The sequence below is a fragment of the Xenopus laevis genome, chromosome 6L (genome assembly GCF_017654675.1).
Source record: "Xenopus laevis strain J_2021 chromosome 6L, Xenopus_laevis_v10.1, whole genome shotgun sequence".
Taxonomy (NCBI): Eukaryota; Metazoa; Chordata; class Amphibia; order Anura; family Pipidae; genus Xenopus; species Xenopus laevis.
The window spans coordinates 40917865-40934000 of record NC_054381.1 but is presented as its reverse complement, the minus strand read 5'-3'; the positions used below and the strand labels follow the sequence as shown (position 1 = coordinate 40934000).

General features: G+C 40.1%; 2 protein-coding genes across 2 annotated transcripts in view; both read left to right on the top strand.

Annotated features, from left to right (window-relative positions):
• The first annotated feature begins 4777 nt into the window (after nucleotides 1–4777).
• On the top strand, nucleotides 4778–6711 carry sirt6.L (sirtuin 6 L homeolog). Its single transcript, NM_001097882.1, is given in 1 exon segment — nucleotides 4778–6711. A coding segment is annotated over 1 exon segment (996 nt). The 5' UTR covers nucleotides 4778–4818; the 3' UTR covers nucleotides 5815–6711.
• An 8249-nt stretch (nucleotides 6712–14960) lies between these two features.
• fam126a.L (family with sequence similarity 126 member A L homeolog) overlaps nucleotides 14961–16136 on the top strand; it is a gene marked incomplete at its 5' end in the record, with an annotated part of 54988 nt that continues 53812 nt past the window's right edge. Inside the window, 1 exon segment of the mRNA NM_001096801.1 lies at nucleotides 14961–15165.

Genomic DNA, 16136 nt, shown 5'->3' with positions numbered 1-16136 from the left:
AACAGATCCTGAGATTGGGATGGTGAAGATAAACTTGATTATTTTAGAAACAGTACATTTTTAATTGATTATATTTAGAAAACGTCATATTTCAGTATGCTGAAGCTCATAATAAATTTTAATTTTCGAAACAGTTGCCTTATAAAAGTGACAATTATGCCTGCTTATGTTTATAGGGTGATTAAAGATAATTGTATTTAACATCTTAAGAAACAACATATGGTTTTCATGTTATTTGAAAAGCATATAAAAAATCCCTTTGTTCATCTTGCTTTTTTTGGACTCACTGTCTACTATTACAGGCCTTTATTTAAAAAAATAATTAAATAATATTACTTCATACATTTAAAATCTGTATTTCTGAGCAGTGCCCTTGTGTACATTCCACCCATCATGTACATTACAGTGCTTTTTCAGAACTTTAAGGGATAAACATGCTTAAAATCAGTGATTCCAGTAATGTTCCATGAACCATTCAGTAATGTATAAAGTATTAGCCTTGCCTGTGCCAATCAAATTGTCACAATTCCTGAGTAATTCTTTGTGATGTGACTGAATTCAAAATAACTCCATCAAGGGTATTTGTTATGAGCTTGTCTACTTAGAAGGCCATCTTACATTCCCTTTGCAGGAAACAATTGCCAAATGTTTTCCTCTAATATTAACATATATTTGTTTAAACATGCTCAGCTGCTACTGGAGACTGCATGTGTATTCATTTCATCTGGCCTTCTGTGCAAAGAACATGCGCAATCTTGAATGGACAGATGTATTTAACTGCACTTTTATATATTTAAAGAGAATGTGAACCAAGAAATAAGATTTTGCCAAATAAAACAAAAAGTAATTCAAGGCAACGTTCCGGTATACTTTCATTAACACATTTCAGTAATTTTAAAGTTATTTGTAATTGCCCTGCCCAGGTGGTAATGGTTTTTTAAAAATGTAGCAAATGCCAGCTAAATACCAGACCTGTTTGGCTAACTGACTTATGTAACAATATTTCAAGAGAGAAAACAGCAGTGCAGGAAGAGACAAACACTGATTTCAACTGCAGCTACATTTACAAAAAATAAAAAATGTTAATTTTATATTGTATGGCTGTTTTCCATTATGCAGAAAAATAGTTTGGCTTACATCTCTTTTGCATAAGTGGAGTCTGTCATACATCTCTGTAAATGTAAAATAATTCTATCCACATGTCCAAAAGGTTTTGACAGAACCAGATACTGTGTCAGATGTAATACACTTTAATAAAGAAAGTGATCTGGCTACAACCAACATGTGTTGGGCTGATGCTATACTTGTCTCCTTTGGGGACTTTTTCACTACAGACTTGACAGCTATTGTTGAGGTTGTTTTTATTGGGTATTTGTGATTGCAGTACATCATACATTTTCACCATGGGATTATAATAAACCAAGTGGATTAACTTTTTATTTAGGTAAAAAACTAAGAGTAAATGTATGTTTGAATAGCCCTGGAGAAGTGCAGACCTGGAAAACTGGTAGGGGGCACTACTTGAAGGTCAGTGTAAAATGGAAAATAGTGCTTATTTGCTCTCCTGTATATCATAATGAAAGTCAAATTTAAAATTTAAGGCTAGATTTGCTGTCTGAGATATTCCTAAAAGTATAGTTGATACAGCAATGTTTTCTGTCTAACAGGTAAATGTGCCATTGATTAAGTGGTTGATCACAAAGGGGAACCTAAGATGGCAAATCATTTTTCTATTCTATTGCCTATATGCACTTTTATGGGGCTGTTTTGTGAAACTAGAAATTGCATGATGGAAAAAAATATCCACCAATACAGTAAGCATCTTGTTAGTAAGCTCAATAGGAATGTCCTACAATGTAGGCTAAACGATTTAAAAAAAATCTGCTAAAAGTACAGACAGAGCCATTAACGTCTCCTTGCCAATAGATTTCAGCAATACACTAATAAATACTTTATATACTATAGCCCTATGGGATTGGTAATGCCTTTTTCCGCTTTCTGTTATTAATAAGTCATTGCAAGGACTTCTGTTGTGTGCGTAAAGAAGGATCATAAGAGGTAACTGAAAAATAACTCCCAAAGTCACACGCAGCACTGACTAGAATAAATGTTAGCCTCATATAAAAGAGAAAAAAATAGGACAATGCAGGTATGCTGTTTGAAGGTCAGTAGCTCACCAAAACAGACATTGGGTCCAGGAGAACATGCCCAAGACTATCACAATGGGTGATAACCAGGAACAAAGAGATTTGAGCAGGTAATTTTTGGCTGGTGTGATATAAAAAAAGAACACATTTTTATTAACCAATAGGTAAGGTGCTTCCATTGTACTTCATCATAGGCTCACATGAAAGTGCAGTGGAAGCATGAAATGTGCAAGTCTGTATGCCTTCCCTTTTTCAAAAAAAGACCTAAGAATGTATTTTCTAGTAAATCCAATGTAATAAAAAAACACCTTTAGCATACAATTTATTTGCAGCTATGAATGAACTTGGAGCATTTAAAATGAATGAGGGTTGTTCAGACAAATATTCTGGAAGCATTTTCCTTTCTTCCATTTTGCTTTAGGGCACGTACTGCTAACGATGGTCTGTGGTTGCCACCAGTGCAGTGGGAAAGAGCTCATATGTGGAACACAGTGTTATGTAACCAAAGAATGAGAGTTGTCTGTGGGATGGCTGTCCTGAGGAAATACCTACACACATACTAAAACCCCCATTTAATGTTTTTCAGGAGACCAGGAAAAAAAAGTGTATAACCAATGTGTGTGGGGTCAATGCACATGCTCCGGACTTCATGATGGGGTATGATTGTACAAAAATATAGAAAATAGAGCTTACAACAGTATCCACCAGTTCACAGATACTTACCAGCTCAAGGTTTGCTTGTATAACATTTTAGGGCATATTTATCAAAGGGTCAAAATATGGCTTCCTCTCTCCCTGCTCCTAAGGGTAATGGCACAGAGAATGTTTTGTCACCTGCGATAAATCATAATTACCGCAGACGACAAACTTTGTTTCCTTCCCACAGGCTAAAATTAAAATCGCTGATGGTGAAACAAGCCAGCAAAGATTTATCGTGGTGGACAAAACATCCCTTGTGCCATTATCCTGAAAGTGAAAAGATAGCTGTGAACTGTAATCAGCTTAGGGCATTATACTTTCCTGGCTTTACAGGTCCCTTAAAATATTCTAAAAAAAAATACTAAAAGCAGTCAAATGGAGTTTTGGAATGTTTCCATAAGCATTTGTTGTTTTCCTTAATTCGTCTTCCTTCGGAAAAAGGGGGGGGGGGCACGGTTGCCAGGTCTAATTTTCAAAACCAGCCAAAGTCAGCTACAAAACCAGCCCAAAACTAGCCAAGAGACACTACAAAAGTAGCCCAAAATAACACATGGGCAGTGAAAAAAAGTCTAAAAAAATAAATGAATATATGTGAAAATACACCATTTTCAATTTTCACATTTTTCCGTGAGGCATAATGGGAAAGATTTGCCCTCCTCACCAGGGGCATAACTACAGAGGGGGGCCCAGGAGGTATAGGGGCTGAAATACATATACAATTTCAATAAATATTGGTAAAACAATTCAACCTCTAGACATTTTGGTGGGCAGCAGATTTTTGTCTCATAATTGTCTGAAATTGAGGAAAGTCAATTTCAATGAGCCCAAAATCTGGTAACTCCCAACTTCTACACAAGTCAGTCCCATTGCATGCTGGATATTGTAGTCTTACATTTAACTTGGCAGTCTCCCAATTGTTAAACAAAAACTACATTACTCAACATGCATTGGGAGGCACAGGCTTGGCACATTAGGGCAAGTAAAAACTTTGGCTGGTTTCCAAAGTAAAAACCAGCCAAAGGCCCAAAAAGTAGACCAAATTTGTACCTTGGCTACTTTGTACTCAGGGCCGGATTTTAGGGTTGCCACCTTTTAAAAAAATCTTCACCGGCAGGTGGAGGGGGCGGGGTAAAAGAGCAGGTCTGTGATGCGCTATTGGCTGGGCGGGTCTTGACGTCAAAGGGAGCGAATGCACGCGTTTGCCAAGAAGCCCAGGAAAAAAAGCTTAGTTTTGAGCAGGTTGGGGGCAGGTTACGGGCTTTTTTTAGGTGTATTACAAATTTAATGGCAGCTACATTGCCGGTAAATTTGTAATACCGGCCCCAGCCTTGACTGTGGTTTTACCGGCTAGGACGGTAAAATACCGGCCGATTGGCAACACTACCAGATTTACATAGCGGGTGCCCCTGTCCCCTCCAGGGGGACAGGAGCAATGGGGATTGGCGCACGGGAAATTAAAAAAATTATTGTATCTCCACCGCATCCCCAGGGTTTTTGAACCAATGTGGGTGTGGTTGGGCAGCATGTCACCCCCCTAAAATCCTGCCGCCCTAGGCCCAGGCTAAGGTGGCCTTTCCACAAATCCGGGCCTGTTTGTACTTTCAAAACCCGCCTTGACTTTAAATTAGTAGCCCAATTTGGCTGGAAACCAGCCAACCTGGCAAGGGGAGGTAAACCTGTACTCTGTTTTCCATCTGCACCAATAACAGAGCCAATCATTGAACACCTATTAGGCGAGTTAGTCAGAAGTGTATCCACCAGGAAAATCCATTGGCTTGTTAGATTTTTCTGCCTTTTATTTATTCACCATTAAATAAAATCGAATGCAAGCTGAGGTAACGCACCAGAGAATCCCAGCACAACACTGTAAAAAAGCATCATACTGATGTGAGATCCGTGCGGCGGCCTCTATTGACGTCATTAGTCTGCGCCGGCCATTTAATGATAACAGTATACGGGCTCCGTTTGCGACATGTCGGTGAATTATGCGGCTGGTCTATCTCCGTATGCCGATAAGGGTTGTTGTGGGCTCCCGGAGGAATTCGATCCCCCTGACGAACTGCGTCGGAAGGTAGAGGAACTAGCTAAAATGATTCGTGAGTCTTCGTACGTGGTGTTTCACACGGGAGCCGGGATCAGTACTTCCTGCGGAATCCCAGACTTCAGGGGACCTAATGGAGTGTGGACTCTGGAGGAGAAAGGGTTGGACCCAAAGTTTGACAGCACTTTTGAAAGCGCATGTCCTTCCCCTACTCACATGGCGCTGCTTCAGCTGCAGAGAGTCGGCGTCCTTAAATTTCTCATTAGCCAAAACGTAGATGGCCTGCACGTAAGATCTGGCTTCCCCCGAGAGCAGCTGGCAGAACTACATGGAAACATGTTCGTGGAGAAATGTAGCAAATGTGGCAAACAGTATGTGCGGGATCAAGTTGTGGGAACCATGGGGCTCAAACCTACAGGGAGACACTGTGATGTGCCAAAGGTGCGAGGCCTGCGAGCTTGTAGCGGTAAACTGAAAGACACCATTCTGGATTGGGAGGACTCACTGCCTGACACAGACCTGAATCTTGCTAATGAAGCCTGCAGAAAAGCAGACCTGTCCATTACTTTGGGGACCTCACTCCAGATCAGACCCAGTGGGAACCTTCCACTCCTCACCAAGCGCAAGGGAGGGAAACTAGTTATTGTAAACCTTCAGCCCACCAAGCATGACAAACATGCAGATTTGAGAATACATGGTTATGTGGATGAGGTGATGACGCAGCTTGTGGAGCTTCTGAATGAGAAGATACCGGTTTGGACTGGGATACAAACTAAAACCGAGTCAAGTTACAGGAACCATAAGGTGGAAGATAACTCCTACAATAATTCAGTAGTGGATTCTAAATTAAACCAAAAGAGGGACAGATGCAAGGAAGAACCTAACCTTGAGCCAAAGAAGGCAAAAGTTGAGCCAGCATGTGTATGAAACTGGTCTCCCTACTTAAAGGGGACCCATCACCCAAAAGAATTATTCCAAATCCTATTTTATCACATTAGTCAAGCAAAATGAACTTTAGTCACACTGTATAAATTATTTGAATCTTGTTTCCATCAGTCTGGGAATTTATAATTCTAGCGAGCAGGAAGGAACCATTTTGTGGATACCGCCAAGACGAACTTTGCATCTTCTCAGAATCTTGTTTGTGCACGAGAATGGGGAACTCAATGTCCGTCCCCATGCACTAGTTACACAATTAAATGGTTAAGAGAACTGGGGGAATGTAGGGAGAGCAGTGACATCTAGTAAGTGCTGAATGGAAAGTGAAAGTAATTGCTTGCCCCGCCTCTATACCTAAGGCATAGAGGAGGGGCAGGCAATATTTGATTGACAGCTGATATTTTTAAATGCGTTTACAACAGCTATAAACACTTTAATAAAAAAAAAAGAAATTGGATTTCATATTTAATTTGAAAAGGACTTTTATTATACAGCTTTTTATGTCTGGGTGACAGGTCCACTTTAAAAAAGGTGCTATTTTCCTTAAATTGGCTCTTAATTTTGTTTTATGGACATAAGGATACCCATATATGGATATGTATGAGCCAAGCTTGCTATTTTATAAAATGCTACACACCGTGATGTATTTGCTTGACATGTCTTCTTGAATGAGGCAGAAACACACAGTTTCCACAGAACATTCATTTGTAAGAGATGTGCCTCTCAGCCTGGCTAAAGTGGAAATTAATTTTTCTGCAGACAGGATGTATATCTAACAATGCACTTGATACTGTACATTCCATTTTTTTTTATAAAAAAAAAAAAAAAAGTTTACAAAATTGACGGCTATTTCTTTCAACAGAAATAAAATATAACTTCAATATATTTCATTGATTTTGGTACTACTGCTGGAGGGTGGTATTCATAAAGCTGCTGTATAAATAAATTGAATTGTTTGCAGCAAAACAAACTGACCTAAATCTAACCAGTTTTATCAGTGGTTTTGCTGTTAGACTAAACATGTGGGCAAATTCACTAAGATTCGTAGTTGCGCCAGGCGTAACTTCGCCAGGTGTAGTTTCGCCAGGGCTCCGCAAATTCACTAAAATCCGAAGTTGCGCTCAGGGGTAGCGTAAGGTTGCAAAGTTGCGCTAGCGTTGATTCGCAAAGCGAAGTTACGCTAGTGATGGTTAATTTGCATACGGCGCCAAATTCAAATTTCAATGGAGGAATACGTACAATCACTACAAATGCCTGGGAAACCTTCAAAACATCAAATAAAAATTTTTTTTTGCCCTACACATGTGCCCACTGTATAGTTAAGTTGCCATGAGTTAGGAAATGTAGGGGGGAAGGAGGGGAGCCCCAAAAAATTTTTCGATCTTTTTCAGCCTATCACCCATAATATAGAAAAAACTCCAGCATTTTTTGGGACTTAGAAAAAATGTGAACTTTTTTTGAAGCAATCCCTATCTACTCTATTGCGCTTCGCCTGGTCTGAGGTGGCGAAGGAAGTCTAGCGTAAAAGGTAGCGTTCAGTACAATGCGCGCGTTAGTGAACTTGCGTAGTTACATCCGTTGCGCAAATTCGCCAGGCGTAAGGGTGCGAAGTAACACTAGTGAATTTACGCCAGCGTTCGTTAGTGAATTTGTGAAGTAACGAAAATGGCCAACGCTAGCAAATTGACGCTAGCGTTCGGCGCATAGTGAATTTGCCCCCTGGTGTCTGATTGCCTAGCTCACATGCATGTCAAGGGACATTGTCGCCCCCCCCAACTTTGTTGTTATGCCTTTAAATTTCACAAATAGGATAATACTCGGCAAATCATATCTACCTGGTGCTCATTGGAGGGGAAGAAGCCACTTCCCAAAGTCCAACTATTGAGCCAAATGTTGAGACAGAAAAGAAGACAAAGTTCCTGAGTTCACAGGTTTTTGCTTTGCTTGGCTACTTTTCTGTTTACAAGGAACAACATTATTCCAGGTTTTCTGTGCACTTCATATGCTGTGCTTGTGTAATAGTGGGAGGCAATAACATAGTGTAAAATAAACCCCACAATCCTAGTGATACTCTTCTCACATTTTCAGTACCTGGTGTCAATAACGACAGTTTTTTTTATTTTAGCCATTAGTTTCCTTTTCCCAAAGTGGCTTCTCTTTTATAGCTACACTTATGACAAGGGCAGCTGTGGAAAACTTAAAACCATTATTTCTGAAAGTGATTTTAAAAACACGTTAGGGAATGAATTTTGATACAAAGCTGTGTTTGTTGGTGATAGGTTTAAGTTGGGTACCCAGTGACATCCTTGTGCAGGGTTACATGGATTAGGTATGACTGATCAACCAATACTCGCCCAAGAAGTGATCAGCTGCACAATATAATGTATCAACCAATTTCTTATTGTTAATATTGCACTTTTTACATGAACATCATTATTGCCATTGCACCGATGCACTGATCTGTTCTCTCTCCTATTCTGGAGATTACACAAAACCATTTTCCTTATATTTCCACTGGTTAATTCAAAGGGATTGTTCCCCTTTAAATTAGCTTTTAGTATGATGGAGAGGGTGATATTCTGAGAAAATGAGTAATTGGTTTTCTTTTTTATATTATTTGTGGTTTTTTAGGGATTTAGCTTTTTATTCAACAGCTCTCGAGTTTGCAAATTTAGCAATATGGTTGCTAGAGTCCAAAATACACTAGCAACCATGCATTGATTTCATTAAGAGACTGGAATATGAATAGGAGAGAATCTCAACAGAAAGATGAGTAATAAAAAGTAGCAATAACAATAAAATTGCAGCCTTACAGAGCATTGATTTTTATATGGGGTCGGTGACCCTATTTGACAGCTGAAAAGAAAAGAATGCAAATAATTAAATAAACAAATAATAAAGACGGGTTGAAAAAAGTGCTTAGAATTGGCCATTCTATAACATACTAAACATTAACTTAAAGATGAACCACCCCTTTAATGCTTTTTTTTTTTTTTATCCATATCTAGAAATCTGCTGCAAGCTGTGTCATACTTCATTTATTACATTAGAGTGCTGGGGAAAATGCTTAATTCTGGATAACAAATATGGTGTATATATGGATATTAAGCACTTTGAATGTAGTAAATGCCAGATGGCCTGCTGTTATAAGCTGCCATAGACTTGTGCTTTAGCCTGAGCCTGTATGGGACTGTTTGGGCCATTGTGTACTTGAACTGCTTATTTTAAATCTCAGTCAAGACACGACTGAGTTAAGTAAGAACTTTCTCTGTACTTTCTCTTTGTTATGCTGTGGTTACTGGTATAATGTCTTGTATGTGCATGCTCCGCTGAGATAGGTTTGCAGTACTTACATGTTTCTGTGAATTCTGCTGTCCTATTTATGAAATGCTCCCTTAGCTTAGCCTGGATCTGTTCAATGTTTTGTACACTCTAAATATAACCATGGTACTAGTTAGTTATCCTGGGGTGAGCACACTAGAAAAGCACTGCTGCACAGTCTCAAATCACTCCTGTTGTCTTAAATTGTTTCAGTAATATATACATTTATAGCTAAAAATAAAGAGTTGTGTTTTGTTTATTCAGACAACACTGCAGTGAATGCAGTACAAAAGGAAGCTTACAGGGCAATTTTTGTTTTTTTATTATAAATTTTAGTTTTTACCTCACTGTCCTGGTATTCTTGGTTTCAATATATAAATGCAATGTAAAATAAGAGATTCTGGAATGCAGAAAAGCAGACTAAATTTAAATTGTGATTGTGAATAGAATGATAGTTTTTTTAAATTTTTGGTTCTAACTCCAGTTTAAGGCACGCGAGAACCGGGCAGCTTTATAATCATCTGAAATGTGTCCTATAAGTTTTCTTCAGTTTATCAGTTCTGAAATGTAACATGTTTTATGGTTGTTTGAGACAGGGAAGGATGCAAGGAAGACCTTAACAAAAAACTCCAATATGGTAATAAATTTGCTTAGCAAACAACGTAGTTTATTTGAGATCTCTCTATTTGTAAATTTACAATACTCTTCAAACCTAGCTCATAAAAACCATAACGTGTTAGATAACCTCTCTAATCAATCATGTGATTGGATGTCATAATGGGTGAATGTATATACATACGTACATAGAATTTTTTTTCAAATTCAAGGGATTTTTTTTTTATTGGGTTTTGGTATCATCCTTAATTTCCCCTTAAAGCTTTTTTTCTTCATCAGTCCTAAAATTTAAAATACCGTATGTTTGCTGGTCATCTGTTACAATGAAGGATGCAAAAAATTGGAGAGCAGCTTTGAAGTTTGCTTTTCGTAGCATTTTTAATTATCCTTCTTAAAAGGCCCTTTCTTCCTAGCAAAATAAAGCAGTGTAAATGCCAAAATGTGGAGCTGCAAAACATAAAAATGCTCTTAAGGCGCATGGCTCATTGGTTGTGCTGCTGTCTGCCTTTGTTTTTTTTTTGTAGGCTGAGAGAAGTGGATCTGCTCCTTTCCCATCTCCGTTGATCTGCCCTGAAAAGTGCAGCTTCCACTTGAGTGCAGGCACACAGAGCAGAGGTTGGGCCAAAAATGCCTGCTTTTGCGTTTTCTAGACGACCTCCGCTCCACCCCATGTGCCTGCACTCAAGCAGAAGGAGTACTTTCCGTGTAGAGAAATGCAGCTGGGGACTGGAGTAGACCCGCTTCTCTCAGCCTGCAAAAAAAAAAAAACATAGGCTAACCGCAACAAAGCCAACACTTTGTCTCCCTTATATTCCATCTAGAAAACTGCAAAGGGCCAGTTCTGGCAAACATAGACAGGCCAACTGGGTGCCATAGGCAACCCAGATGGCCACCTTGCTTTCCCTCCTGGCATACCTGCTTGACATCACACAGGGGCGCTTGATTGTGAGGTTACTTTCTTCAACAGGTGGACGAGGGCCTGGAACAAGGATAAGCAGACAAAAGTGGTACGTGCCCAGCACCCCCCTCACCTTTGCATTCTAGGCACGTGCCTCTTTTACTCCATTATATGATTGTTCATATATTTAATTCCTTGTATTTTCATGAAAATTCAATAAAAAGAATTTTAAAAGAAAGAAAATGAGCTGTAGTGTGTTGGTCTCCCCCAGCTGAGATCCAGCAAAGAGAGCTGCAATGTGACGGTTCTGGCAAGGGTTGCATTGTGTCAGCTTCTGGCATAGAGATGCAGTGTGTCAGGTCCAAAAGAACACAGAAGAGAACAACATGCAGCCTTTATGATATTTATGCCTTTTTACTTTTTATTAGACTTGTCAAAAAAAATACAGACCGTTTCTTTTTATAAACAAGTATTATCTCCAATCATTTAAAATGTTGAATTCTTTTTGCTTTTTCCCTTGCAGTTTTTCTAATTGCTCTCAATTTAAAAAGTTTACAGGCGGGAAGGGCTTCTACCTGAGATCACCACTTTGGTTTAAATGCTATGTTTGCATTTTTTTTTTACGTTGATCAACAGTGTGACTTATAATAGCGTTAGAAAATACAGTAGGGTGTAGAAATAAGGTAGAATAAGGTAAAATATAAGGATATTATAAGTCACCAAGGAGTTCCATTATACAGGTTATAGCACTCCGAGGTTACTTCTAAAATCCTCATTTTCCAACAAGGGGTACTTTATTTATTATAATACACAAGTTTTAGTGAGTCATGTGACAAAAATTACATCACTAGTGACCAATTATAAGGATAATTTACAAGATATGCATGGCTTTTGTGTATTATATACACAAAATATCTCTCCCTCTCATATATATCTATCTATATATATATATATATATATATATATATATATATATATATATATATATCTCAAGTTCAACCTTTTTGTCTTGTGAGACTGACCTGACTATGAGTTAGGGGATATATATTAAGGGAGAAAGGTGCTGCTGTAAACTTCACTGGCCCAAGGGTTTTTTTTCGTTGAAGCTAGTTTTCTTTGTCCTTTTCTTCATTCCAGTCCAGGTAGGCACATACACAGTAGAGTGAAAAGCCAACTCTTTCACTCCTCATGCATCTTCCCAAGCCTGAAAAAAAAAGAAAGAAGCTAAAGACGTTCTAACTGATCTGCACATGCATAGTAAACATTCAGTTGTGTCAGAAGGGCTTCTGCAAATGTGCAATGATGTCACATTCAGTGTCAATAGGCCACGCTCATATGTTTTTTCCAGATAACATTTCTGAATTGTCATTTCTGCTGACAGACCTCCACTGATAATGTCACAGATGTGTGAGGTGTTGGTTGTGACTTTACCAGGGATAAGATATGTCACAGGTGGGAGCTGCAAATTTTTTATGCATTTAATGTGTTTAACTATATATGCCGTTTTTAGGCTATGGGCACACAGGCTGTTGTTAGCAGGTGTTGTCAGCCTGCATATTTGCTGCAGGCTGAGAGAAGATTCTTTGATTTGAATCCAGTCAGCCTGTGTGCGGCCACACAGAGCTGAAGCTGAGGTAAGTATTTGGCTGATCGAATTCAAATTAATGGAGCATGGGCACACTAAGTTCTGCTTCTCTCAGCCTGCAAAAATATGCAGGCTTACAACAGTCTGTCTGCCCATAAAAATAAAAAATAGTATCACCAGACCCATAAAAGTCACTGTTTGCCTTTAAAGAGAGCACCGTTAAATTGATTCCGTAACTTTCAAATACATAATGCTATTATGTACAAACACAGGTTGCATGGTAGACTGTTACCATATCTTATTAGAATATAATACACAAAAGCTATGAATATCTTGTAATTTATATCCTTATAAACGGTGAGTTCTGATGTCATTTTTGTCACGACTCATTGAAATTTGTGTATTATAATAAATGAAGTACCCCGGAATTACATGACCTATATAAAAACACTCGGCCTTGTGTTTTTATACGGTCATGAAACTGCTCGGTAACTTATAATATCCTTATAATTTACAAGAGGGGATACTTTATTCAATATATAAAGGTCAGGGATATGAATTTTCAATTTGCACCAATAAGTTTCTTATCAAGATGCAACAGCGATTAAAAACATATTAAACTACTTCCCCTGCCTCTTAAAAAACACTATTGTGTATCTTAACTGCCATCAAATTCTGCATGGTTATTGCTCTGGTGTTGAAATGCATATAATAAACACAGTGGACACTACTGAGAAAAATTCTATCATCCAAAAATATTTGTAATGTATATTTTACATTGAGTACAGCCTTTGGTACCTTACTTAGTACAACAAATTGTCTTCCCCGTTCCTTGCCTCTTATCTCTAAATATCGTTCATTGTTTCCTAAATCACATTTTTTCTGAATTTTTGGGGTTCAAGCCGCACTTTATGAGGACATATTTATCAATGGGCGTTAAGGAAATTCTCTCAACTTTTTTTCCGAAAAAAACACTTCTGCACCCAGCTTATTCGAAAAGGATTTTGGAGAACCATTTTTTCATATTTCTTATGTTTCCGATGTACCCTTTTTCAATTGTAAGCTCTCAAGAGTAGGGCCCTGTGATCTTATTTTTTTAATTTGTAACCCTTATTTGTTATATTATTTTAATACCCCGTTCGTTCTAAATTAGTGTACGGGTCACATGGCAGATGGGGAGATTAGTCGCCCAGTGACAAACTTCCTCTACTGCGGGCGACTTATCTCCCCAAACTGCCCTCCCACCGGCAACAATATGAATTGCAGGCAGGATCGCTTCAGATTTCCGAAGTTGCCTCGGAAATCTGAAGCGATCCTGCCGGCAATTCGTATTATTGCTGGCGGGGAGGCAGTTCGGTGAGATTAGTCATCCGAAGTAGGGGAGATTTGTCGTTGGGCGATAATTCTTTTTAATATATGGACAAGTGGGTTCTGATATCTTTATAAGTGCTGCTAAGCAATCAACAGTACAGAGCTCGGAGCTCATCCCCATTATATTGACTAATCTCTCCATCTGCCACTAACCTTAAGCTGGCCATTGACGCGAAGATCCGATTGTACGAATCCTCGTTTCGGATCGTGTGTGGAGTGTTCCGACATCTGTCGTGCCATGCCGATCAGTCGATCGGACAGGTTGCCGATAATATCTCTGCATGTATTGCCGATCTGACGATCTTCAGTGGGAGACTGTCACCAGCTTTTGTCGGACATAACTTTTGTACGATTGCTGTAGGGGCAGAACATCGGCTGATCTGTTTTTTTCTACTTTATTTGATGTGAATGGTTAGTGGCAGGTCGGGAGATGGGGAAGTCTGATAAGTCTGATCGTTCGAGGTTTAAAACGATTGGATCTTTGCATCTATGCAGTGTTGGACTTGCCCACCAGGATACCTGGAAAAGTCCCGGTGGGCCAAGGTGTTCGTGGGCCCTTATGCTGCTAGACATGTGGCTTATTCAATGGCAATTCCCTATTTCTATGAGAACAAAGTGGCTAAATAGATGGAATAATAGATTATAGTATGTAAAGAAAAGAGACTAGGAGAATAGAATTTGAGTGAGGAGAGGAATAATAATAGTACTGAGAGTGGGCCCCTGGTCTAAAATTAATTGGTGGGCCCCTAGTCAAATGTTTTTGGGTGGGCCCCTGGTGTCCCAGTCCAACACTGCATCTATGGGCAGCTTTAGGGTGGTGGCACACGTGAAGATTCGGGGGAGATTAGTCGCACAGCCACAAATCTCCCCCTACTTCGGGCGACTAATCTCCCCAAATTCCTATCTGCCGGCAAGAATACGAATCGCCGGCGGGATGGCATACATTTCCAAAGTCGTCTCACGAGTAAACTTCGGGCAACTTTGTAAATTCTAAGTGGTTTGTATTCTTGCAGGCGGGAAGGCATTTCAGGGAGATTGTTGGTCGATTTATCTCCTCCGAATGTTCACGTGTGCCACTGTGTAACTTGCTTGCACTATATAATGAAATGATAACAAAGATTAGAAACATTTGTTCCAGCAGTAAAAGTATTAAAAAAAAACAAAACATTGGTGTGTTCCTGTAAATTCAAATAAGATAGTAGGCCTGAACGAATGCCCCTTGAGTACTATTGTATTGTATGGACCCTGAGGTACAATAACGTTTGGTCTTAGATACCGGTATCCGAGACCACTGCGGACCATTTACTTTTACTGAGCAAGAACTAGACAGAGCTTGGCTAAGGGCGGGGGCGTGCCTTCGTGACGTCGTCGACAAAGCAGTTGTCAGGAACGCGCGTTTGAAGAGGGCTGCGGGTCACGTGGTACGCGCTGATTGACAGCTATGGACTGGAGGCGAAGACAAGACTAGAAGCAAGGCGGGTGCGAGAGGCAGTGTCTGCGCCGGCGGTCTCTTGTGTTCCTCTTTGTAGCTGCTCCGCGGAAACCTGAGGTGACAGTTGTCGCAGCGCTTTTGTTTCTGCTTTATGCCTTGTTTTGGGATCCTTTGTACTGAGCGGGAACCTTCTGGCGAAGTGGACTTGCGGGAGGGAGTTGTTTCTCACACGGGCTCGGAAAGTTTGTTGTTCAGACCCGAGAAAAGCCCGTGCAGGAAGGTTGTTTCCCCGGCGTCATTGTCCCGAGCCTCCGCTGAGTAAGTAGAGTTCCCGTTGGGAGCAGAAAGCGCAATTATGTGTTGTGTCATGTTTAGTGTCATGTGTTTGTGCATCTGCTCTAGGGGACAGTCGGGCGCTGGCAGCCCCAAACTCCTCTCTGCTTCTCACATCCTGTTGGATCATGTGTCCCGGCTGCAGCGCACATTTGCGCCTCACTTGCGCCTCACTTGTATCTGCTCCTCATTCAGCTCTTCCCTTTGTGTGTTATGTACTATATGTACATGTATGGCACTATATAAATAAATAAACACAAATTGGCTCCTGCACCCATCCAGCTTCTGTTTAACTTCCCGCATGCCGCTACATCTGCTGCCCTTTTCAGCATTCCTCTCTGGCAGCTGATGTTTGTTGTAGTTCGACTACAGCTGGAGGGTTGCAAGGTGCTTATTCTTGCCTGAATGCCCTGTTGACTTATTTTTTCTACAGCAATAAGACAGGAAGCTTTCTGCCCATTGTGGTTTGGATTTGCAATTTGTCTCTCCTTCCTCCTCCCTAGCTGGGGGGGGGGTGAGTTTCTTTCTGGTGCTGTCTTTGTGTGCTGCTCAGGGGTCGGTGCTGCTGAGAAAGCTGCCCCCGTGACATCCCACTCGCTGGTAATGTGTGACATTGTGGGTGTCCCACCTATGGCCCCCGGCTGTTGCTCAAATACAGTGAAGACTAAATGCCACATTGGGATTCTCCGCTTTCCTCTATGGGCATTTGGAATCACTGTAAATATGGGACAGCAGCATGATTGCTACAAACTAAT